General features: G+C 57.1%; 4 protein-coding genes across 13 annotated transcripts in view; all 4 read left to right on the top strand.

Annotated features, from left to right (window-relative positions):
- Positions 1–857: 857 nt before the first annotated feature.
- HYAL2 (hyaluronidase 2) lies at positions 858–15,486 on the top strand. 3 transcript variants are annotated; one of them, XM_067754505.1, is made up of 4 exons: positions 858–984; positions 3,078–4,057; positions 4,509–4,598; positions 14,398–15,486. In XM_067754505.1, the coding sequence occupies exons 2-4, from the start codon at positions 3,128–3,130 to the stop codon at positions 15,283–15,285; spliced, it is 1,908 nt and encodes a 635-aa protein (XP_067610606.1). In that variant the 5' UTR covers positions 858–984; positions 3,078–3,127; the 3' UTR covers positions 15,286–15,486. The 3 variants fall into 3 exon arrangements, with proteins under 3 accessions (XP_067610606.1, XP_067610608.1, XP_067610607.1); XM_067754507.1 differs by lacking the exon at positions 14,398–15,486 and adding an exon at positions 5,051–5,780; XM_067754506.1 differs by lacking the exon at positions 858–984 and adding an exon at positions 1,680–2,267.
- HYAL3 (hyaluronidase 3) lies at positions 4,034–18,230 on the top strand. 4 transcript variants are annotated; one of them, XM_067754519.1, is made up of 5 exons: positions 4,034–4,057; positions 4,509–4,598; positions 16,981–17,125; positions 17,336–17,425; positions 17,542–18,230. In XM_067754519.1, exons 2-5 carry the CDS (start codon positions 4,576–4,578, stop codon positions 17,803–17,805), a joined length of 522 nt encoding a protein of 173 aa, XP_067610620.1. In that variant the 5' UTR covers positions 4,034–4,057; positions 4,509–4,575; the 3' UTR covers positions 17,806–18,230. The 4 variants fall into 4 exon arrangements, with proteins under 4 accessions (XP_067610620.1, XP_067610619.1, XP_067610616.1 ...); XM_067754518.1 differs by lacking the exons at positions 4,034–4,057; positions 4,509–4,598 and adding an exon at positions 12,499–12,635; XM_067754515.1 differs by lacking the exons at positions 4,034–4,057; positions 4,509–4,598 and adding an exon at positions 13,016–13,047 and having other exon boundaries at positions 16,215–17,125.
- Positions 6,784–12,049, top strand: HYAL1 (hyaluronidase 1). 2 transcript variants are annotated; one of them, XM_067754514.1, is made up of 4 exons: positions 6,784–8,972; positions 9,700–10,372; positions 10,730–10,819; positions 11,001–12,049. In XM_067754514.1, the coding sequence occupies exons 2-4, from the start codon at positions 9,821–9,823 to the stop codon at positions 11,298–11,300; spliced, it is 942 nt and encodes a 313-aa protein (XP_067610615.1). In that variant the 5' UTR covers positions 6,784–8,972; positions 9,700–9,820; the 3' UTR covers positions 11,301–12,049. The 2 variants fall into 2 exon arrangements, with proteins under 2 accessions (XP_067610615.1, XP_067610614.1); XM_067754513.1 differs by having other exon boundaries at positions 9,449–10,372.
- Positions 18,231–18,616: 386 nt separating the features above from the next.
- The window catches only part of IFRD2 (interferon related developmental regulator 2), a 33,387-nt gene continuing 28,503 nt past the window's right edge, over positions 18,617–23,500 (top strand). For 2 of the 4 annotated variants that reach the window (XM_067754512.1, XM_067754511.1), the window contains exon 1: positions 18,619–18,829. In XM_067754512.1, the coding sequence (XP_067610613.1) occupies positions 18,772–18,829 (58 nt within the window). In that variant the 5' untranslated portion in view covers positions 18,619–18,771. Of the gene's footprint in view, positions 18,830–23,500 lie in introns of all 4 variants that reach the window. The other 2 variants (XM_067754509.1, XM_067754510.1) reach the window with 2 other exon arrangements.

Here is a 23,500-nt window from a genome sequence, read left to right as displayed (position 1 = left end):
GTCCCCCAGTCTTACACAGCCTCTGTTAGGAGAGAGGGCCTGGGCATGAAGGAGGTGGGCTGGTAGGGTCGGGGGGCGGGTAGGCTCAGGGTGATTTGAGGGTGTGCAGATTTGTACCTCTGGAGGGGTCTGCTGGGACCTGCTGCAGCCCTCCTGGGAGCTAGCCACGTTATGGGCACCCCCTTCCCACAGGAATACACCCCTTTCCTCACCCATGTGGTAAGGAGCCCCTTACTCTGCAGCATCTTAGTGAAATCCACCCAGGAACATCCTCTGGCAGGAGAGCACCCTGCAGAACCCTCCCAGGCCCTGCCCCTCCCCCCAACAGTCACCCACATCAACACATTGTCCACTCTGTCACACTTGGGATGCTTCCGCTCTCAGTGGAAAAAAATTGACTCAGCTCCTGTAAGTTCCCCCAACACCCCCACCCCAGGGCTGGTTCTCTTCTTCACCACCTGCTTTGGGGGATCATCTGCCAAACATCCCCCAAGTAGTTTGACTCCCCAAAACGCCACCACCAGGGCCTCTCCACTCACAAGCTGCTGGATTTGAGGATGGGCCTCAACCTTAAGGGCAGGTTGGGGAGAAAAGCTTTCAGTGTTAAGGAAGCTGCCAGCATGGGGGAGGCTGGCACCTGAACCAGGTTCCCCAGCCTTCCTGTCACCTGGTGCAGTTTGCTGGGCCAGGGCCTACTCAGGGGAAGGGTGGGGCGGGCAGCCAGCCTGCCGGGCACGCCGAAGGGAAACGGTCAAGGCGGTCCCCTCCCCCGCGCATGTTCCTGGCCCTTTCCTCTCTGAGGGGCAGCAGGAAGTGAGGAGAAAGGGCCGGGGCGGGAGGCGGGAGCGGGTGGGAGGGATGGGGTTTATCAAGCTGCCGGCGGGCTGCCCGGAGGGCAGCAGCTGGTGCGAGTAGCTTTTCTGGAGACTTACCCCGGGAAGGAGGGAGGCCGCCGACCTACTGGGCCGACGGACTCCCACACAGGTGAGCCCAGGGCAGACGACTGGTCTGCACCCTGGTACATGCGCTCACAGCAGCGCTCCCTGCCTCTCCTCCCAGTCGCGCGGGCGGGGAATGGGCTGTCCATACAGACCCGGGCCCTTTGGGGAGCTGAGGATCCCGGGGGAGCGGATCTAGGAAGAGGCAAGGAATACTCCCCCCATTCCAGCTCCAAGCCTGCTCCCCAGAGGGAGGGGCTTACAGGACCAAAGGACTTAGGATACTGGGCAGGGGCCCAGGGGAAACCCTCTGGCCGGGCCGGCTTTCTCTGCCATCTGTCCAGGAACTTCTGCAAGGGTGGCAGCTTCCTCAGAGTTGAAAGGAAGCCTTGGGGGCTCCCACAGGCCCCCCAGAGACTGGACAGGAGGCGATGGGAGCCCAGGGATTGGCCTGTGCCTGATGCAGGTCGGGGGCAGGGGGACGCCCTATCCCCAGGGCCCGCTGGGCTTACTGGCCCCAGCCGGGCGGGCCTAGCTGCGACCCACAGCTCGTGTTGCCCGGACAACCACTGCCTCCACGCAGTCCTGGAAGAGCTAAGACGCGGGTGCTAGGCCCCCTCCCCAAGTCTGGCAGGGGGCGGGGATTCCCTTCAGACCAGGGTCGGGGGAAGGGAGCCCTGATCCGTAGGGGGCGGCACATTACTGTCCTGCGAGACCAGAGGTCGGCTCTGGTCACCGTCCCCCTTTCCATACAAAGGGGCCCCAGGACTGGAGACTACGCTCAGGGATGCTGAGCCAGATTCACTACTACCCCCGGCCAAGGCCTCGGGGTCCCACAGCACCTCCTTCTGGCCGGGTGACGGAACGCCACCTCCTTTATTCCCTCCCCGACCCCCCGTCCTTTATGCTGTCCCTTTAAGCGGCTGGCCGCGTCGCAGAGCAGCGAGGACTGTACCACCGGCCGCAGGCTGCGGGGGGGAATTTGGGGCTGACTGGCCCTCACGGCTGAGACGCCACAAGAAAGCCCCATTTGGAGGGGTCTCACGGTTCCAGATTGATGGTCACATTCCTCGGCAGAGGATCTGGGGACCTTGGAGCCCAAAACGCAGCACTGGCTACCCGAAAGTCAGGCACACCTTTCCGACCCCGCCGCAAATCCTGCGCAGGGCCCGCCTCCGCGCTGAATTCTTAAAGGGCCCGCGGGCTGGGGGGGCGGAGCCAGTAGAGGCGCCGAACCGGGGCAGTGCCTGGTGGAGCGGCCGGAGCGGGCCGGGCTGGGGCGGGGATGGCGATGGCCATGGCGCAGGTCCCGGCGGCTCCCTGCGCGAGGTGAGGGAGGGCAGTGCGAGCCTGGCGGCTCTCTCCGCGGGCTCTGTTCTGAGCCCCCAGGGAGGCGGCCCAGGACCCCCCCCCCCCAACTCTGGGCCGGGTTCAGCCCCCACGTGCGGGGCGGGGGCGGGGTCCCGGACAAAGGCCAGGTGGAGTGGGCTTTACCCCGGACCGCTTGGCCCGCGGGCGCGATCATTTCTGGTAGCTGTAGAGGGAAATGCCGGTCTGCCAGCGCCACCGTGGGAGATCCACCACCCCTTTGTCCCCGCGGGGCCTCCACCAAGCTTGGGAGAGTGTCTGCGCTGAGACAAAGTCTATTAGCCTCGCTCTGCTGCTGGGCGGGTGCAAAAAAAGATACCAGCTCTGGGGCTGTTACAGCTTCCTAGCTGCTTCATCAGCTGTGCTTTGCCTTACCCAAATGCTATGGTTTCTCAGGACCAAGAGTACTTCACAGGGTAGAGTGGGCCTCGGTTTGGGGCTCTCAGAAACCTTGTCCTGGGTGGTATTCAGCCATGTGTGAGTCTCTGGGCAGTGAGTCTATAGCTCAATTCGTCCAGTTCTCAGAGGGGTCACAGACCTAACAAGTTCCTGCCCAGCTGTAGGCTACCTGCTCCAGGAAGGAGCCCTGGCAGTGAGTTCCTGCGCCTCAATGGTCTGTGGTCTCTCAGACCTGTTATAGCCAATAACAGGGTCTGAACAACCCTGGGCACGGTGCCCTACACAGCATGGGCTTTGGGAGTATGGATGGGTTTGGGGTGGACACCTCCAGGATTCTATAGACTGATTTGCTGTCTCCCACCTTTCCCCCAGTTCCTGAGCTAGTGCCAGGCAGGTGACACTGTCTTCCTGCAGCCCCCAGCATGTGGGCAGGCCTGGGCCCTGCCGTCACACTGGCCCTGGTGTTGGCGGTGGCATGGGCCACGGAGCTGAAGCCCACAGCACCACCCATCTTCACAGGCCGGCCCTTTGTGGTAGCATGGGATGTGCCCACACAAGACTGTGGCCCACGCCACAAGGTGCCACTGGACCCAAAGGACATGAAGGCCTTTGATGTGCAGGCCTCACCTAATGAGGGTTTCGTGAACCAGAACATCACCATCTTCTACCGTGACCGGCTGGGCATGTATCCACACTTCGATTCGGTGGCGAGGTCTGTGCATGGTGGTGTGCCACAGAATGGCAGCCTCTGGGTACACCTGGAGATGCTAAAGGGACATGTGGAACGCTACATTCGTACACAGGAGCCTGCAGGGCTGGCAGTCATCGACTGGGAGGACTGGCGGCCAGTGTGGGTACGCAACTGGCAGGACAAGGACGTGTACCGCCGATTATCACGCCAGTTGGTGGCCAGTCGCCACCCTGACTGGCCACCAGACCGCATAGTGAAGCAGGCGCAGTATGAGTTTGAGTTTGCTGCACGCCAGTTCATGCTGGAGACACTGCGATTTGTCAAGGCATTTCGGCCTCGGCACCTGTGGGGCTTCTACCTCTTCCCCGACTGTTACAACCATGATTATGTGCAGAACTGGGAGACCTATACAGGCCGCTGCCCTGATGTTGAGGTCTCCCGAAATGACCAGCTGGCCTGGCTGTGGGCCGAGAGCACGGCTCTCTTCCCCTCTGTATACCTGGAAGAGACACTCGCTTCCTCCACACATGGCCGCAACTTTGTCAGCTTCCGTGTTCAGGAGGCCCTTCGCGTGGCTCACACCCACCATGCCAACCATGCACTCCCGGTCTACGTCTTCACGAGGCCCACCTATAGCCGCGGACTCACAGGGCTTAGCGAGGTATGTGCCTCCCAGGGCCCTGCCTTCGTCCTTGGGAAACCACTGCAGGCCTCCTGCCCCCAAGCTTACTGGCTACTCTACATCTCCTCACCTCATTATCTCTGTAACCCTATGAAAGGGTGGCATTGTTATCTCCATTTTGTGGATACAAAAATTGAGGGCCAGAGATGCTGAGAAATTTACCCAGAACTTCCCAGCAAATCCAGGCAGAGCAGGGACTTGGGCCTAGTATTCTGACTTTGTGGTCCATCCTGATAGGTACATACTAGGCTCAAGTGGGCCCTTGGCTTGGGAATGGGAGGCCAGAAGTGGGGGTGGAAACGGCTTAAACATTTAAGGAGAAAGTGAAACAGCTGCTGCCTAGGGGTGAGAAGGAGGGCCTTCTCACACTGTCTGTCCTTCTCACCCTGTGGTCTCAGTATTCCCCAGTGACCATCTCCTTCCCACGCAGATGGATCTCATCTCCACCATTGGCGAGAGTGCAGCCTTGGGTGCAGCTGGTGTCATCCTCTGGGGTGATGCGGGGTACACCACCAGCATGGTAAGTAAGACCCACCCAGCCTACTGGAGCTGAGTTTGCAGGGACAGGCAGAGCATCTGTGCTTTTGGCTGCAAACCTCAAAGTGGTCCCCTCATCTGTCCCCCACCCAAGGAGCCCCAGTCCCAACAGAGAAGACTCAGTCCCTCCCCTTCTCCCAGGAAGGGGGATTTGCTGTCCTGACCAGCTGTTGAGTTCCACCCTGCCCCATCTGCCCTGCTGGGTTCCAGTCCCTGCCCCCACCCCCTTCTTAGAAGGAATAGGAACAGTGAGGGCTCAGGCATGCTTGCGCGCGTGTGTGTGTGTGTGTGTGTGTGTGTGTGTGTGTGCGCGCGCGCGCGCGCGTGCGTGCGTGCATTGTTAAAAGAAGGTACAGTCACCACAGTGTAAACAGAGTTTCCATCTGGGCCTGTGGGCTGAGACAGCTGACCCTGATCCCTGACCTCTGCCCCCAGGAGACCTGCCAGTACCTCAAGGATTACCTGACCCGGTTGCTGGTACCCTACGTCGTCAATGTGTCCTGGGCTGCCCAGTATTGCAGCTGGGCCCAGTGCCACGGCCACGGGCGCTGTGTGCGCCGTGACCCCAGTGCTAATACCTTCCTGCACCTCAGTGCCAGCAGCTTCCGCCTAGTGCCTAGCCACGCATCTGGTGAGCCGCAGCTGCGACCAGAGGGGGAACTCAGTTGGGCCGACCGCAACCACCTGCAGACGCACTTTCGCTGCCAGTGCTACTTAGGCTGGGGCGGCGAGCAATGCCAGTGGGACCGCAGGCAGGCAGCTGGGGGTGCCAGTGGGGCCTGGTCTGGGTCCCACCTCACCAGCCTGCTGGCTGTGGCCGCCCTGGCCCTCACCTGGACTTTGTAAGGGTCTCTCACGCAGCTGCCAGGCAAGCTGGCTTCTGCCACAAGGGCTCTGCTAGGCATGTAGGAGCCCACAAGGGGTGGACAAACCAGAGTCTGAAGGGGCAGAACCCCCTGGGGTGCCCAGTAGGGTGTCCGTACCAGCTCCCACCCCCTGTTCTAAGGGGGAGGGACAGTCCCGTGGGAGGCCCCTTCTCTCCCTGCCAGAGAGGAAGAGGGGCACAGCTGGGCCGGGGAGGACCTGACCCTACTCCCCTGCCCCTGAATAGTTTATTATTATTATTTTGGGGTCTCTTTTGTAAATTAAATATGAAACAACTGCTTCTTTGCTTGGACTGTCTGTGCCTGGGCCAGGGCATGTGAGAGAGATTTCAGGGTCTTCCGTATAAGGTTTGAGCTCAGTTCTGTCTCTGTGAGACTCTCTGCTGGCGACTTCTCATCTGTAAAATGCATTCACTGGGATCTGCAGGCCAGAGCTTCCCACTCTAGCTGTCCTGCTAGGGCAGGGGCCACTGGGAGTGGAGGGACTCACAGTCTACCCCAACACCAAGGACCTTGCTTTATCCATATTGATTGGAAAGCAGTTGGGTACAACCTTCTGTGAGGGGTGGGGCTCATTGTGCTTCTCCTACTTGGTACTGTATCCCCAGCTGGGCTGGTGCCAGTCGCCTCGCCTTGCCCACCCAAGGAGAAAGGGGAAAGCGGATGTTTGATCTTCCCTGGCTGGGCAGGTAGCCAGATCACTCCTCCCTGCTGTTCTCACAGGCAAGGGCGGCTCCTCCACTCCCCAGTCCCAAGGACAGTGGACTTCAGCCACACGCACTTCTCCCCATCTAGCTCAGAGTCCTCCACTGGGTATGGTCAGGGGGAGGCAAGCAGGGCATTGGGATCTGAATCATGAGGTCCAGTCCCTGTCCCACTGCAGAGATGCATGATGGGGTGAGGGGGAGGCATCCTCAACAGTCAGCCCTGTAATGGCCATGGGAGAGCATAGCTTGTCCCCAGCTGTCCCAGGGGAGAGAAGTAGCAGCCAGAGCTGTCATACCAGCTCTGACCTGCTTCACTTCCTCTGCTTCTGAAGTGAGTTATTCTGGGTGGGGCCCTGCCCCTCCCCTCAGCCATTGGACCCACACCTGGATTCCTCCTGTCCCTATCAGTGATGACTGATCCCCTGCCCTCAGATAATACCGGCTCGAGATGTACTCAAGAAACTGTCGAGCAGTGAGGAGGGCACCCCAGCCACAAGGACTCGGGAAGTAGCCTCAAGGAAGTGCTTTCTACATTGAGGTTGGGTTGGGTTTTTTTGGGGGTGGGGGGGGGGTGCGTACCATGCACGGCACATGGGATCTTAGTTCCCCGACCAGGGATCGAACCACTGCCCCCTGCAGTGGAAGCACGGTTTCCTAACTCCTGGACTGCCAGGGAAGTCCCTATACTGAGAGTCCCTACACTGAGTTTTGAAAGGTGGGGGGGAAACTTGATGCTGGGAACAAAGCATGGGCAAAGGCTGGAGGAAGACAGAACACAAATGGAGACAGAGTTTGAGGCTTGGGTGTGACAGAGGGTTATGCTGCAGGTGGCCCTAGAGTGGCACCAGGCCTGATTTTGTCTGATGATAGTGACTATCTTACCTGTTCAGTGAACACACTGAACACACACATGTGCCAGGGCTGGGCTGGGTGCTGGGGATGCACCCATGAACCACACCAGCAAAGACTGCCATCCTCAGGGGTATGACAGCATAAAGGGAGATGCACTTTGGATGCCAAGGCCAAGTCAGATGTTGGACAGTGGAGAGTGCTCCCCAGAGGCATACAGGCAAGGGGATTGTGTGGTTAGAGCCTGGAAAAGCAATCCTCACCAAATCGATATTGATTCAGGTTGTAAAGTGATCCTTCATCCCTCTGGCTGCTGATGGCAGAGAATAGAGAGGGTGGTAGCACTGGGAGGGAGATGTCAAATCACATGGTGGGGGTAGGGCTGCTTGTGTCCTGGGTGCTTGTGACCAAGGTGGGGAGAGGCCGGCTGGAGAGTAGATTCAGGTGTCGATCAATAAGGCCATAAGATGATGGAGCCAGCAGAGGGAGGGCAAGGAAGGAGGAGCTGTGACCTATCTCCCCAACACCTGTGACTTCCCCTACCCAACTGTGACCCCACACACAGCTGTGACCTCCCCTACACAGATGTGACCCATGCATACCTGTTAGCTACCCTGCCCACATCTGTAACCTGCCAACACACAGGTTATCCAGACATACCTGTGACCTGACCCACACAGCTGTGACCTGGCTATGAGCTCAGGTTCAGACTGGGCTGTTCAGTGCTTTCACCTGGGCCAGGAACATGATGTTTCCTTCACCCCACTCTGGCAGGCAAGCCTGGGCCTGAGCACCTAGCAGGTCTCTGTTGCTAGCGTCTGAATCAGCAAACAAGCAAAATCACGAAGGAATGAACAAGCGCGTCTTCACTGATACACTCATGCTCATACCCGTGGTCACACAAACATGGGGTCTCATGGTCATAAAACAGGGTCTCACACACACCAAGTCCCAGGCACTGGGTCCCACACTTGCACATACACACTACTGGAGTTTGTGGAGAGTCCCAAATGTCCACTAACTGGAGCTTTACACAGACAGTCACTGATCCAGCACATATACAAAGGGTGACAACGCAGCCCTGACTTCAGGAACACAGTTCCTTTCAGACACAGGTCCCTAAAGGGGGGATGATTTATCCACTAGGCACTGTAGGCACAGGGCCACAATACTTATATGGGCCCACAAAAATGTTTTAATTTTAATCTTTTTTAATCAGAAGAAAAAATACAGGAATAATGAATATAAAATAATGAATTCAGTCTGGATTATATCTGTCCTTATGCCAGTATAGTCGTAAAATATATTTTAAAAAAAATATGTATTTTTTTGGCCGTGCAGCATGTGGGATCTTAGTTCCCCGACCAGGGATCGAACCTGTGTCCCCTGCAGTGGAAGCACAGAGTCCTAACCATTCCCTTAAAATGTTTTTTTGAGGAATGGGTCCGCAAAGGTGAAAGTGCCTAGGGCCCATAGGTGTCATAATGCAGGCACGTGGGGAAGGCACCCAGACTCCAGTATCACACCCAGTCGGATCTGCCACCCAGACGGCCCCCATGCACTGCCTCCATCCCCACACCATCCCAAGTAAAGCCACAAAGTCCAGCCCCAGTGCTGACAGAGTGGGAGGGGCCACTTCCGGCCTAGCCCCACCTCCTACCAAGGGCACTTTGCTAGGAGTGCAGAGGTGGCTCTGCTGTCTGGCCCAGCCCTCTAACCCAGGGCCCGCCCCTCAGCCCGCCCCCAGACTGGGTGGGGTGACCCCTACAAAAGCTCAGGGTTTCTAGCCCCGGCTTCTTCCTCCAAGAGTCTCGGTGCAGCTGAGGCCAGAGTTAAGGAACAGAATCTTGCTGAGCCCTGCATAGGCCCTCACCCTGAGGTCAGGAAGTTTGGAGAATGAGGCCTTTCAGCCCTGAGGTCAGCAGGGACAAGTGGGCAGATTGGCGGGTGTGCAGGAGGGCTGGGCTGACCTTTCCTGCGTCACTGAACATGCCCTCCTGCATGGGTGGCCAGGATTCCTGGGGAAAGAGACAGGGAAGCCCCCGCCTCCGTCAGTCGGCCAGCCTGGGGGCTGAGGGCCTGGCTCTCAGCCACTCTTCTCAAGACAGATGTCATGGCTTCTGTGGCCCTTGGGGAAAGGGGGCGGGCAAGGCAGGACAAGACCTGTGGGAGACAGAGGGCAGAGGTCGGCCCAAGAGGCAACTCGGATGTGCCCTCTAGTGGCCATATTCCCCTCAATGCCTCTCCTTTGCCCTCTGACTTCCCTGAACCCTGCAGGTCAATATTTACCTGAAGCCAGAACAGAGGTGGATTAATAAGGGACTTGGCCTGCCTGCCCTCAGTAGGGGTCAGAGAGTTCAAGGCCTGCTTTCAGCTCTGCTTCCCCTGGCCAGGTTTCTCTAGACCTGCCCTGTGCCACGGCAGCCCACCTGCTTCCCATCTGCACCCTCTTCCTGAACTTGCTCGGCATGGCCAAAGGCTCCAGGGACCCGCTGGTACCCAACCGGCCCTTCGCCACCATCTGGAATGCAAACACCCAGTGGTGTCTAGAGAGGCATGGCGTGGACGTGGATGTCAGTGTCTTTGATGTGGTGGCCAACCCGGGGCAGACCTTCCGCGGCCCTGACATGACCATTTTCTACAGCTCCCAGCTGGGCACCTACCCTTACTACACACCTGCTGGGGAACCCGTATTCGGTGGCCTGCCCCAGAATGCCAGCCTGACTGTCCACCTGGCCCGCGCGTTCCAGGACATCCTGGCTGCCATGCCTGCATCCAACTTCTCAGGGCTGGCAGTTATTGACTGGGAGGCATGGCGCCCACGCTGGGCCTTCAACTGGGACACCAAGGACATTTACCGGCAGCGCTCACGGGCACTGGTACAGGGGCAGCACCCTGACTGGCCAGCTCCTTGGGTGGAGGCAGCAGCTCAGGACCAGTTCGAGGGGGCTGCGCGGGCCTGGATGGCAGGCACCCTCAGGCTGGGACAAGCACTGCAGCCTCGTGGCCTCTGGGGCTTCTATGGCTTCCCTGATTGCTATAACTATGACTTTAAAAATCCCAACTACACTGGCCAGTGCCCACCAGGCATCCGTGCCGAGAATGACCAGCTGGGGTGGCTGTGGGGCCAGAGCCGTGCCCTCTACCCCAGCATCTACCTGCCTGCAGCACTGGAGGGCACGAAGAAGGCACGGATGTTTGTGCAGCACCGTGTGGGTGAGGCATTCCGTTTGGCCGTGGGTGCAGGGTACCCTGATCTGCCAGTGCTGCCCTACGTCCAGATCTTCTATGACATGACTAACCGCTTTCTGCCCCTGGTGAGTCTCCTGTGACCCCGCCCACCTTGTAACCTACATTGTCAGGCATTAGTCCAGTAAGTGAGGCCACATAGCCCTGGGGCACTTTAGCCTTGGGACACTTTCATCCATTCCCTCTCACATTCTTTGAGCACCTACTGTGTGCCAAGTTCTGTGCTAGGCACAGACAATTCAGCATTCTTCAGAAAGAAATCATCCCTGCCTGCATGGCACTCACAGGCTAGAGTAAGAGCAGGCTTGCCTCTGGCCACCACAGCTAGAGCAGGCTATGAATTATTTGTCCCATGCAATAGTGTTACAGCAGGCTGCTGTGGGGACGGAGGGAGGCCCCACAGAGCTATGCTGTCCTTTCCCCAGGAGGAGCTGGAGCACAGCCTGGGGGAGAGTGCAGCCCAGGGGGCAGCAGGAGTGGTGCTCTGGGTGAGCTGGGAGAACACAAGAACCAAGGTGAGCTCAAGCCCAGGATGGGGGTGAGGGTGGGGGCAGGAGTGGGGCTTCCAGGCTGACTGGGGAGACCCTGGCCCACCCTTTACCCCTGCAGTCCTGGTTGACCAGCAGGTGAGTGCCTCAATGCCCTAGGTGGACCCGTGCATGGCCGTGGTGTCCTGACGCTCCCCCTCCCACCTAGGAATCCTGCCAGGCCATCAAGGAGTATGTTGACACGACACTGGGGCCCTTCATCCTGAATGTGACCAGTGGGGCTCTTCTGTGCAGTCAAGTCCTGTGCTCTGGCCATGGCCGTTGTGCTCGGCGCCCCAGTCACCCCGAGGCCCGCCTCATCCTCAGCCCCACCAGTTTCTCCATCGAGTCCACGCCTGGTGGTGGGCCTCTGACCCTCCGAGGTGCCCTCTCACTCAAGAATCGGTTGGCTGTGGAGTTCAAATGTCACTGCTACCATGGGTGGACGGGAACATGGTGTGAGCAGTGAGGCATGTGGTGATTGGCACATGCACACATTGAGTACCTAATGCAATCTGGACCTGGCTACAGCTTTCTCAAGTACAGGCACAGTCACATGAGTCATGGTCACAGTCAGAAGTACACTCAGGCACTGTCATGAGCATATGCTAGCCCATTCACACCTGCTTACAGACCAAGATAGTTGCATAAGGAGTTAGAGCCTTGGGCACCCACCCAGCAGAGTTAAAAATATTTCTTCCAGAGACATTGAGCCAGTCTTTAAACTGCAGCAATCACAAGAACTGACGCTCTGGACTTCCCTGGCGGTCCAGTGGTTAAGACTCCGTGCTTCTACTGCAGGGGGCGGGGGTTCGATCCCTGGTCAGGGAACTAAGATCCCGCATGCTGAAAGAAAGAAAGGGAGGGAGGGAGGAAGGAAGGAAGGAAGAAAGAGCTGACATTCACTGGGTGCCTACTTTTTCCGAGTCCTACATTTTAAGTAGTCTAACTTAATGGTGCAATCCTAACATGACGCTATGAGGAAACTGAGGCACACACAGGGAGGGTAAGCACTTTACCCAAGGTTGCAGACAGAAAATAGAGCAGCTGAGATTCAAACCCAGGTGAATCTGGGTTTGAATCTCTACCCTCTACCTCTACCTCTATAGCGATGGAACCCTTTGGCTCCTACTATATGTCGACGGTAATCAGCCCTGTACTGCAGCCTGAATCCGTTCAGAGGTAACAGCCTCACAAATAAAGCAGACATGATTCTAACTTCAAGAGCTGTTTATTGAGCACCTAAAACGTGCAGGCGCTGGGATCCAGAGGGCACAGGAAAATTCTTTTCTCTTGCTCAGATTTGATGTCTGTCCGAGGGCGGCTGCTTCTCAGGGTTGGGCCCAAATTTCGGGAGGAAGCTCCACCTGACCGTTTCCACGCTGGGCAGGAGGCTGACGTGAGCCGAAACAAGGCTGAACTGGGGGGAGACCTATCTGAGTCTGGGGCGGGGCGAGGCGGGATGAGATGGAAGCCCAGCCCACCCGTAATGGAGCTGGCGCTCGGTTCGCGCTCACTGGGAGCTGGGCCTGGATAAGCAAGGGCGGGAGGGGCAGAGGTAGAACCAGGGCAGAGATCCAGTCTGCGTCGGGTCTGTGTTATGACGCGAGGGGCCGGGGCCGGGGGCTGGCCGCCCCGAAGACCCGGGACCTGGTGGTGTGCCGCGGGCCGTGACGGCTGCAGTGCGTCCGCCTCACCGCTAGGGTGCGAGCGCCGCGTGCCGGAGGAGTCCGAGCCAGAGACAGCGAGATACAGATCCGTGTGGAGCGAGGAGACGGAGCGTCCCGGAGCCAGGCGTCAGCATGTCAGTACTGCCCCCCTCCTCATGCGCGGCGTATTCGTCCTCATTGTCCCCCGCTCTCCCCGTCCGCTCCGCGCGTACAGTTCTGAAGTGACTAAGCCGCCCCGCACGCCCTCTTTGCGTCTGTCGTTCCCTCCCAGAGCATGCCGAGCCACAGCCGCCCGGAGTCAAGCTCCCGAAGCCCCCACCCCCAAACTCCACGGTTTGTCACCCAGTGGGAGGAAGGGGAAAACCGAGGCAGGAGAGACTGTCGCCTCTCTCTGTGGACCCGGGAGCCCCACCCACAGTGGGTGGGGTCGGCACAGAAAGGGTTAAGCCTGAGGGGGAAGTCTGGGGCTCCAGGCTCAGGGGCGGATCCTGGGGTTTCCTCTCTCCTGGTCCAGGGGTGCAGCTGCTGCGGAGGTGGCTGATGCAGGTGAGGGGCTTATAGCCCTCTGAGTGGGATGTGGTATGAGGGGAGGGGGCTACCTGTTACTGATCAGTGTGGAATTGGCCTCAAGCTCACGGGGCCTTCCTGCGGAGGTGGGGAAGGGGAGCCAGGGCATCCTCTCTGGAACAGGTGGGTAGAAGGGTGGGGCCCAGCGGCCACCTATTGCTAGAAATCCCCGAGCATTGACCCTTCTGCCAGCAGAGCCTGTGGTAGGATGGGCACACAATGGAGTTCGGGGTCAGGAGGTCTGAGCCCCCAACCTGGTAGCCGTTGGACACCCCTGTGGATGTAGGAAGGAAGCTGTGGTTCTTATCTAGCTAGGGTGTCTACGAAACAGGCCAGTGGGGAACCAGGCCTGCAGGAGCCACATTGCTGTGTGAGCCGGGCCCTTTCTGAGGGGCAGTTGGGTCCATGCCCAGTCAAAGTGTCCTGAGCTGGTCAGTGTTGGGGAGGGAGCCAGGGACTCTGTGCCCCTGGTAGGGAAGGCAGTCCAGGGAGGGGAAATTTGAGCCTGATGGGTGGGTGAATGGCACCTCAATATCGGTTAGGTGGCAGGCATGGCCCAGGTGGTCAAAAAGGCGGGGACCTGGAGTAGGGAGAAGGGTGGGACAGGGAACTTCCCTAGGGGAGTTCCTAGGGAAGCTGTGTTCCCTCCGAAGGGAATACAGCGTTTAAGCAGGGGGTCATGGTGTCTAGTTTGTATGCTCTGTCTGATGGCCAGCCAGCTGCAATGGTGTAGGGCTGGATCTACTCTCCTGGGGAGTTCAAAGCGGTAGTCAGAGAAGGCTGGGGCCTGGAGTCTTGATTTCTGCCCTAGCCTTTAGCCCTCAGCCTCCATCCAGTGTAAGGCAGAGCACCCAGGATCCATCCCCTCTGCTCTCCACCTGAGTCAGGTCCCCCAGGTATAGGGGATGGGATCCTCCAGGTCACCTGTGCCATCAGGTGAGTATGGGGACAAGGTGCAGCCCACCAGTTCCAGGATGCGTGGCCCTCCTTAGCACTCTGTCAGCCACTCCCTGCCCCAGCCCCATCCTCCCTTCTGGCACAGCCCAGCATGGCTGTTGTCCACAGGAGGAGCACCCTTCTGGTCTCAGGAGATACCACTGCCTGGAGACTGTGGCCTTAACCCCCAGCCTGGCACTGAGCCACCTGGAACCCAGCAGGAGATGACCTTGGCTCCCAGCCTGGCATCTGAGCCTGGATCCCACATGTAGGCAAGAGCTGACTCTGAGCCCTGGCCCAGCCAAGCTGACTCCTACCCTAGACCCTATACACCAGGTGGTGCTGATCCTGAGTACCACTCCAGCCTAACTGACTCTGGATCCTGCATGCCAGCCAGAGGTGACCCTGAGATCCAACCTGGCCAAGCTGATCCTGGATCCTACACACCAGCCAGATCTGACCCTGAGCCCCAGGCTAGCTGAGTTGACCCTGGGTTCTGCATGCCATCCAGAGATGACCCTCAGTCCTGGCTCAACTGAGCTGACCCTGGATCCCGCACGCCAGCCAGAGGAGACCCCAGCCCCCAACCTGGCTGAGCTGACCCTGGAGCCTGTGCACTGCCGACCTGAGCTCCTGGATGCCTGTGCCGACCTCATCAATGAGCAGTGGCCCCGCAGCCGCGCCTCCCGCCTGCACTCCTTGGGCCAGTCCTCAGATGCCTTCCCCCTCTGCTTGATGCTGCTGAGCCCCCGTCCCACGCCAGAGGCAGACCCCATTGTGGTGGGCCATGCCCGCCTGTCACGGGTGCTGGACCGGCCCCAGAGCCTCCTAGTGGAGACGGTGGTGGTGGCCCGAGCCTTGAGGGGCCGTGGCTTTGGCCGCTGCCTCATGGAGGGCCTTGAAGCCTTTGCTCAGGCCCGGGGCTTCCGCCGGCTACACCTCACCACCCATGACCAGCTGCACTTTTACGCCCACCTGGGATACCAGCTGGGTGAGCCTGTGCAGGGCCTGGTCTTCACCAGTCGGTGGCTGCCTGCCACCCTGCTCAGTGCCTTCCCCAGGGCCTCCTTTCCCCGGCCACCCTGCAGGGCCCCTAGCCTGACTGCCCAAGCTGCCCCAAGAGCCCCCAAGGGGTCATCATTGCCGCCACCCCCACCCCTGCCTGAGCCCTTGACCACCCTACCCCCACCTCCAGGAGGGCCCCCTCCACAAAGCCTGCTGGAGACTCAATACCAAGACCTGAGAAGACGCCCCATATTCTGGATGGAGAAAGACATCTGAGGGCTTACCCAGGGCAAGATGCTGTCTTTCTGGGTCAGTTGACTGCCCAGGACAGTACCAGCCTCAGCCCACTGGCCATCCCTCAGCTTCTATCCCCCAAGGACAGCTTCAGCCTAGGCATGTTTCCTGAGTGCCAGTGGAGATGGCGCCATGGCTGTGGCTCAGAGCTCTCAGTGTGGCTGAATAAAGGCTTCTGTTGGGTGTGGTTGTGACAGTGTATTTGTTGACCCCCACCCTCATCTCCCAGCCTTGTCTTAGGTCCTCTGTCCCTGCAGGGGCCCTCAGATCCACCTCGGCCTTAGGGCCATGGGTGGAGGGACACCTGCCTTTTACCTCTCTCACTCTGCCAGGCCCAGGGGACAAGGAGACATTCACTCATCACCATTCACTGGGCACCTGCTGTGTTAAAGGCCCTGGATTGGGCACAGGCAGTGGGGAACTAGACAGATAGGGTCTCAGCCCAAGGGACAGGGCAGGCATACTGTGGCAGGATCCATGCTGGGACAGTGGGAGCTCCAGTTTCCTCACTCCACTTGGAGATCTGGTAGACCTCCCAGGGCAGGTGATGCCATAGCAGAGACCTGAGTGCTGAGTAGAAATTAAGCCAGGCAAGGTGGGGGCTGAGTGTTCTTGGGGCAGGAAACAAAATGGGCAGAGGAAAGAAGGGGACTTGTGAAAGCTGTAGGTGGGGGAGGTGTCAGAGGGCACGGTGGTGCCATGGCAGAGATGGACAATACAGAAGGGGAGCTGCCCAAGCCAGCTTGGGTTGTGGCTGCTCTGAGAGGCCTATGAGACCCCTTGGGAACCAGGCTTTACGCACCTCCCTTTCTTGTGAGGAGGAGCTGGAGGAGTTTTCCCAGCTTTCTCTGCTGTGTGGAAGGTGTGGCCATGGCCATGGAGTCTAAGCTCACACCCCCTCTCTCCTGCAGGTTTCCATCCCTGGGGCATGACCATGCAGCTAGGCCTGGCCTTGGTGCTAGGGGTGGCCCTGTGCTTGGGATGTGGCCAGCCCCTGCTGCAAGCCCCTGAACGCCCCTTCTTGGTGCTGTGGAATGTGCCCTCAGCACACTGTAAGGCCCGCTTTGGCGTGCACCTGCCACTAGAGGCCCTGGGCATTGCAGCCAACCGTGGCCAGCGTTTCCACGGCCAGAATGTCACCATCTTCTACAAGAACCAGCTCGGCTTCTATCCCTACCTTGGGCCGAGGGGCACAGCTCACAACGGGGGCATCCCCCAGGCTGTGCCCCTTGACCGCCACCTGGCACGGGCTGCCTATCAGATCCGCCACAGCCTGCAACCTGGCTTCGCTGGCCTGGCAGTACTGGACTGGGAGGAATGGTGTCCACTCTGGTCTGGGAACTGGGGCCGCCGCCAGGTCTACCAGACAGCCTCCTGGGCTTGGGCACGGCGGGTATTCCCCAACCTGGACCCCCAGGAGCAGCTCTACAAGGCCCGTATCGGCTTTGAACAGGCAGCCCGTGCACTGATGGAGGACACACTGCGGCTAGGCCGGGCACTGCAGCCCCATGGGCTCTGGGGCTTCTATCGCTTCCCGGCCTGTGGCAATGGCTGGCATGGTACAGCTTCCAATTACACGGGCCACTGCCATGCAGCCACCCTTGCCCGCAACACCCAACTGCATTGGCTCTGGGCCGCCTCCAGCGCCCTCTTCCCCAGCATATACCTCCCACCCAGGTTACCACCTGCTCACCACCACGCATTTGTCCGATACCGCCTGGAGGAGGCCTTCCGTGTGGCCCTCGCTGGGCACCCACATCCCCTGCCTGTCCTGGCCTATGCCCGCCTCACACACCGGAGCTCTGGGAGGTTCCTGTCTCAGGTGAGTGAAAACTGAAGTCTAGGGGTCTGACTGGGGAGGCATGACATTCTCTGAGGGCCTGAGAAGCCACTCAGAGGCTCAGGGCCAAGGGGCCCTCCTCTAGGGGTGGAATCGGATCATGGCAGTGAGCCATGAAAGTTCTTGAAGGTGGAGGTTGGGCCAGATGGAGCTGGCCAGCCCAGCCCTGGCTTAGCAGCTCTCTGCCTCCAGGATGAACTTGTGCAGACCATTGGTGTGACCGCTGCACTGGGGGCAGCCGGCGTGGTGCTCTGGGGGGACCTGAGCTTCTCCAGTTCTGAGGTGATCATTGCCCCCTCCAGCCTGCCACACAGCCCATGCTGGGGTCCCAGAGATGGGGAAAGACCATGTCAGGGCCATGGAGCAGAAGCATTGATACATCCCTTCCCTCTCCTCAGGAGGAGTGCTGGCATCTCCATGACTACCTAGTGAGCACCCTGGGCCCTTATGTGATCAACGTGACCAGGGCAGCCATGGCCTGCAGTCACCAGCGGTGCCATGGCCATGGCCGATGTGCTTGGCAAGACCCAGGACAACTGGAAGTCTTTCTGCACCTGGAGCCAGATGGCAGCCCTGGAGATTGGGAGTCCTTCAGCTGCCGTTGTTACTCGGGCTGGGCTGGCCCTACCTGCCAGGAGCCCAGGCCTGAAGAAGCAACATAAAGCCAGGAGTCACCTGCCTCTGACCTTCATGTTCCTGCTGCCATCTTTCCAGTCCTGGAGGGAAGACTTTGTCCCACTCTTGTTCTATTTAGCTTACAGTCACTTCTCCCATGCACACACCCCACTTCCCATGGGATCCCTGGGGAGTGGAAGAGGCCAGAAAAAAACATACTGTTTTAAAACTAGACGCCCTCTGAGATCACCTCATCCCTCCTGACAAGAAAGCAGCCCCAGGAAGAGTCGGTGTTCTAGAAGGTTAAGGTTGCCAGCCCAGGGCTCTGTTCTACACTTCACTGCGTCCATGGAATGGTCACAGGAGACCCGTCCAGGGGCAGGTGGGCCCCCGAGGAGATCTTGGCTAAGGTCTTTAAGTGCTAAGCTGTTGTCTGTAATCTGCTTTCATCATAAAGTTACTTTTTCTTTCACTGCCTGAGGTTTGGCTGTTCCCCAATTCTACGAAACCCACCCTCTTCCTGTCGCGAGCGTCCCGCTGCAAGTACCCAGAGATGCCGGTCCTGCGTCGTGGGCAGCTACAGAGTTAACGACTAAACGTGTTGGGCGAGGGGGTGGGAACGCCGCAAGGCATTGTGGGTGCATAGTTCAGCTAGAGCGTCGTGGGCTTGTGGGTCCCGGGAGCTGACTACAATTCCCAAGGTGCTCTGCGCCCAGCGGGGGGGGGGGCGGTAATCCGCGCGCAGCACCTTGGGAATAGTAGTTTCGGCCGCATGGAGAGGTTCCATGAACCGGAGACCAGGAACTCGCCTTCCCGGCCACCCATTTAGCAGGGTGGGGCGCTTCGACACGTTCGGCAGGGCGGGGCGCCTCGCGAAGATGGTGGCGCGCGCGGCGTGTGGCTCCCGTCGTCTGCCCAAGTCTCAACTCAGCGCATTGGCCGGCGACTCGCTGGTCTGGAGCCCCTGCCCGCCGGGTCCCTGACCCCGCGCCCCGCCGCGCCCAATTCCCGGCATGCCCCGCGCCCGAAAAGGCAGCGCGCCCCGCAGAGGCGGCAAGCGCAGCGGAGGAGGTAAGTGGGGGGCTCTGGGCAACTGAGGAACGTTGAGCTGGGGCCCTGTGTGGGTTCCCGTCGGTGTCCTTAAGAGTCCTGGGGTAGAGACTCCAGCCTCGGCCGGTCTGGTGCCACCCGCAACTCTCCCCGTGACCTGCACATGCCCAAGGAGTCTGCGGCCACGTGTGCGCCTAACTTGAGTGCGCCGACCGCTTGCCCGGAGCCCTCGCTCCCCGCCCGCACCTGGTCCGCACATCCCGGCCTTGGTTGGTTTCCACATTGCCTCTCTACCCAAGTTGTCTGTTGTGATGGACAAACAGGCCAGACGGAGCAGGAAGCCAGCCCCTTCCCCAAGCCCTGATCCTTGCCTGGACTGAACTAGGAAGTTGGCCGGAGGCCTGGGCTATCCCGGAGAACTGAGAGAGGGGATGATTGGGAAGCTGCAAAATTTGGGCCTTGACTGCCTAGACCTAGAAGGTTGATGAGAGCCGTGGAGCCGGAGGCAGTCCAGAGAGTCGCTTATCAGGTCTACCAGAGGAGCATGTCCTGGTGCAGTAAACACATGTGTTTACTCTGTAGGGAAGGGGTGCCTCTTAGGCACAGCTCAGACCTGGCCGCCACTTCAGTGGGGCTTGGGTGAGGGTGTTACTAACCAAACGTGGGTCTGCTTGCCCCGGAGCAGTAAAGCCAATCTACTGATGAAACCGCAGAAATGCATTGGGGGTGGGGTGTGCGTGGTCCGAGTAGCTCCCGTTCGTTAGAGCAGAAAGAATTCAGGGAGAGGCAAAGTGATAGATAAGAAGTGACTTATTAGAGTAGGACACTTGAGAGGCTTACAAGGGGGTGGGTGAGAGGGTGCCATCTGGAGAACATGGTGAGCTATAGTTTTATAATCAAAGGAAGAATGGGGAGGGTGAGAAGACCACCTTCTTCCTCATTATTGAGGAGACATCAAGCTTCCATCATCAATTCCTTTTCCAAGTCGGGTGGGGAGTTTTCTTGTTCCTACATGGTCAAACCAGGACTGTCATGGCGCAATGGAAATGAGCAAAAAGGCGGTAACATACACTAACATATGATAAATCATTTCAAGTTTTAGTATAATGTCACCCTTTCCTTATATGTTTGTTTTTAGTGCACGTGTGTCCTAGGAATCATTAACCTGAGCTCACTGGGCAGGATGTGGGTCTCATTCCACCATTGTTTTGTTGTTTTGTGGCATGTCTCATGCTTCTGTTGCATGGTTTTGTGGTTAAGCAAACCTGCTTTCTTGAGTGATCATTAAGTTACAGGGGTCTCCCATACTTTTTTCTTTACTTATAACCACTTACTGGGATTAACTATTTAATCACCTACTTTGTCCTTTTACTCTGTCCGTATCATTCCCCCCTCCAGGTGTTTACCCTTTATGCTTAAAGGGGGGTAATGGGTGACAACCTATCATTAACTACTTTCTGCTGAGATGGAATGTAGGCCTGCCTGGGGAAGAAGTAAAACACCTGGCTGACTGTCCCTTCTCTGTTAGAAGAACCAGAAGCCAATGCCCCTCCTGTTAGCATTATTCTTTTTTTTTTTTTTTTTTTTTTGTGCGGTACTCGGGCCTCTCACTGCTGTGGCCTCTCCCATTGTGGAGCACAGGCTCCAGAGGCGCAGGCTCAGTGGCCATGGCTCACGGGCCCAGCCGCTCCGCGACATGTGGGATCCTCCTGGACCAGGGCACGAACCCATGTCCCCTGCATCGGCAGGCGGACTCCCAACCACTGCACCACCAGGGAAGCCCATTAACATTATTCTTTTAGCCCTTGTGGACGTTAAGCATCAGTGGATGAGTTTATAAAAGATACAAATTGAAAGAAATACAGCAGGGACTTCCTTGGTGGTGCAGTGGTTAAGAATCCGCCTGCCAAGGCAGGGATCACAGGTTCAATCCCTGGTCTGGGAAGATCCCACATGCCAAGGAGCAACTAAGCCCGTGCACCACAACTACTGAGCCTGCGCTCTAGAGACCATGAGCCACAACTACTGAAGCCCACACGCCTAGAGCCCGTGCTCCGCAACAAGAGAAGCCACCACAGTGAGAAGCCTATGCACCACAATGAAGAGTAGCCCCCACTCTCTGCAACTAGAGAAAGCCCGCGTGCAGCAACAAAGATCCAACGCAGCCAAAAAACTAAATACATAAATAAAATAAATAAGTTTATTTAAGAAAAAAAGAAAGAAATACAGCAATAAGCATTAGAAGAGTTATTAAAAGAGATTGTAGCCACCGTCTTGGAGACCCAAACCATTTTTTCAAAACATTTTACAAATCTGGAAGGCAGTTACTTGAGGCCTCAATCTGTTTGCTTTTGGCTAGGCCCGGAACCTTAATGTTTTATACTTAGGGGTTTATTGAGACTTTTTTTTTTTTTTTTTTTTTCCCGGTACGCAGGCCTCTCACTGTTGTGGCCTCTCCCATTGCAGAGCACAGGCTCCGGACGCGCAGGCTCAGTGGCCATGGCTCACGGGCCCAGCCGCTTCGCGGCATGTGGGATCTTCCCGGACCGGGGCACGAACCCGTGTTCCTTGCATCGGCAGGCGGACTCTCAACCACTGTGCCACCAGGGAAGCCCGAGACTTTTATTTTAGTTATAGATTTACTCTGTTTTTCTTTTTTTTTGGTTAATATCATTTAGTGATAAGGGTGGCTTCCTTGTCCCTCGAGAAACAAAGTGTCGCCTAATCTAGTTATAAGTTCCTTCCATTAAAGAGAGAGGACAATCAGGCACAAACAAAAAGGAATGTAAAAACGACCAGCCATTGATGTTGCGCAAAAGGGGTTCCAGGGAAGTGTGCCCCTGTCTCTTTCTTGACACTCCCATTACATATTTCCTATGGTTGTTAAGGCTTTCAGTCTTGGGTTAAGACTGAAAGGGTTGCACTGGTGTTTATGAGAAATTTTATCAAGTGGCTCACCACGTCAATTACCACCTGAAGTTTGAGGCTTGACAGTAGTTATGTAGATGGTAGCTCTAGGTGTATCCCCTTTTGGCCTTGGGCCCCCCCTCAGTCTTTCGATTGTAAAACCATCAAAGGCCGAGGGATCCCTGTTGCTTTCTGGCATCTGGGGCTTTCCCTCTGCCAGTGCCCTGGCTATTTGCAAAGGGTACATTGATGACAGTCTTTCCTTCAATGCCCCCTCGTTCATGTAGGGTACACTGTCTCGGTACCCACGGGCCCTGTGGTTTACCATGGCCAGATTGGCCCAGAAAGCCCAGCCTCCCCTTTAGTGATTTTTCAGAGGACCAAGTTACTGCCATCATTTGGGCCTTTTGTATATTTCTTTGGGTGCATTTAATCTTTTAGGTTATATTCCTATTATTGAAAACTGAATAAGCCAATTGGAGCAAGTCGCTTATAGGTGTCTGAGGACCGGCCATTGCTTTTTACCACATATTTATTTATTTATTTATTTTAAAAATGTATGTTTATTTGGCTGCATTGGGTCTTCGTTGCTGCACGCGGGCTTTCGCTAGTTGTAGAGAGCGGGGGCTACTCTTCATTGTGGTGTACACGCTTCTCATTTCAGTGGCTTCTCTTGTTGCAGAGCACGGGCTTTAGGTGCGCGGGCTTCAGTAGTTGTGGTGTGTGGACTTCAGTAGTTGTAGCTCGTGTGCTCTAGAGCGCAGGCTCAGTAGTCGTGGCGCAGGAGCTTTAGTTGCTCCGCGGCATGTGGGATCTTCCCGGACCAGAGATCAAACCCATGTCCCCTGCATTGGCAGATGGATTCTTAACCACTGTGCCACCAGGGAAGTCCGGCCATTGCTTTTTGAATTTTGTGCCTGATGTCTGGGGCAGACTGGGCTATGAAATGCATAGCCAAAAGGGCCTGTCCCTCCAGAGAGGAGGGATCCACATTCATATACTTTTCAAAAGTTTCTATTAACCTTTCTTGAAATACTGTCAGATTTTCGTTTAATTCCTGTTGGACTTTTTTTTACTTCTTTGTAATTGACAGGTTTTACTGAAAAAAATTTTATAGCCTTTATTAAATAATTAATCATATGGTCCCATCTATCCCTATGAATAGAATTTATTTAGTAATTCCACTGTGGGTCTGCCTTGGGGACAGCTTTGTTCCGCAGGCGGTACACTGTGTGGCCCTGTTGGTCTCAGGCTGCCAGTATTATATGCTGTTCTTTCTCTGGGGTGCAGCAGTTGGATAAGATTTGTAAATCCCCCCTGGTGAGATCATTAACCAAATAAACTTCTTTGTGGAAAGCTTAGAATCCTCAGCAAAACTTTCCAACTTCTGCCAGACTTAAATCGGACATTGAAAAAAGCACATGAACTCTTATTGTTTCTTTTTTTAAAAAATTTATTTATTTTAATTTATTTATTTTTGGCTGCATTGGATTTTCGTTGCTGCACGTGGGCTTTCTCTAGTTGAAGCGAGCGGGGGCTACCCTTTCTTTGCAGTGTGCGGGCTTCTCATTGAGGTGGCTTCTCTTGTTGCAGAGCACGGGCTCTAGGCTCACAGGCTTCAGTAGTTGTGGCACGCAGTCTCAGTAGTTGTGACTCGCGGGCTCTAGAGCGCAGGCTCAGTAGCTGTGGCGCACAGGCTTAGTCACTCTGTGGCATGTGGGATCTTCCCGGACCAGGGCTCGAACATGTGTCCCCTGCATTGGCAGGCGGATTCTCAACCACTGC

The sequence above is a fragment of the Pseudorca crassidens genome, chromosome 10, assembly GCF_039906515.1.
Source record: "Pseudorca crassidens isolate mPseCra1 chromosome 10, mPseCra1.hap1, whole genome shotgun sequence".
Taxonomy (NCBI): Eukaryota; Metazoa; Chordata; class Mammalia; order Artiodactyla; family Delphinidae; genus Pseudorca; species Pseudorca crassidens.
The sequence above is the reverse complement of the archived record's forward strand: the minus strand, read 5'-3'. Positions and strand labels throughout refer to the sequence as shown.

Bases quoted from the DNA above. Each gene is read 5' to 3' on its own strand.
- HYAL3 (XM_067754515.1), top strand. From the start codon at position 16,232: ATGACCATGCAGCTAGGCCTGGCCTTGGTGCTAGGGGTGGCCCTGTGC. The intron at 17,126-17,335 runs GTGAGTGAAAAC...CTCTGCCTCCAG, and splicing joins CTGGGAGGTTCCTGTCTCAG to GATGAACTTGTGCAGACCAT. The intron at 17,426-17,541 runs GTGATCATTGCC...CCCTCTCCTCAG, and splicing joins TGAGCTTCTCCAGTTCTGAG to GAGGAGTGCTGGCATCTCCA.
- HYAL2 (XM_067754505.1), top strand. From the start codon at position 3,128: ATGTGGGCAGGCCTGGGCCCTGCCGTCACACTGGCCCTGGTGTTGGCG. The intron at 4,058-4,508 runs GTATGTGCCTCC...CTTCCCACGCAG, and splicing joins GACTCACAGGGCTTAGCGAG to ATGGATCTCATCTCCACCAT. The intron at 4,599-14,397 runs GTAAGTAAGACC...CCTGCATGCCAG, and splicing joins CGGGGTACACCACCAGCATG to CCAGAGGTGACCCTGAGATC.
- HYAL1 (XM_067754513.1), top strand. From the start codon at position 8,952: ATGAGGCCTTTCAGCCCTGAG. The intron at 8,973-9,448 runs GTCAGCAGGGAC...TCCCCTGGCCAG, and splicing joins TGAGGCCTTTCAGCCCTGAG to GTTTCTCTAGACCTGCCCTG. The intron at 10,820-11,000 runs GTGAGCTCAAGC...CCTCCCACCTAG, and splicing joins GGGAGAACACAAGAACCAAG to GAATCCTGCCAGGCCATCAA.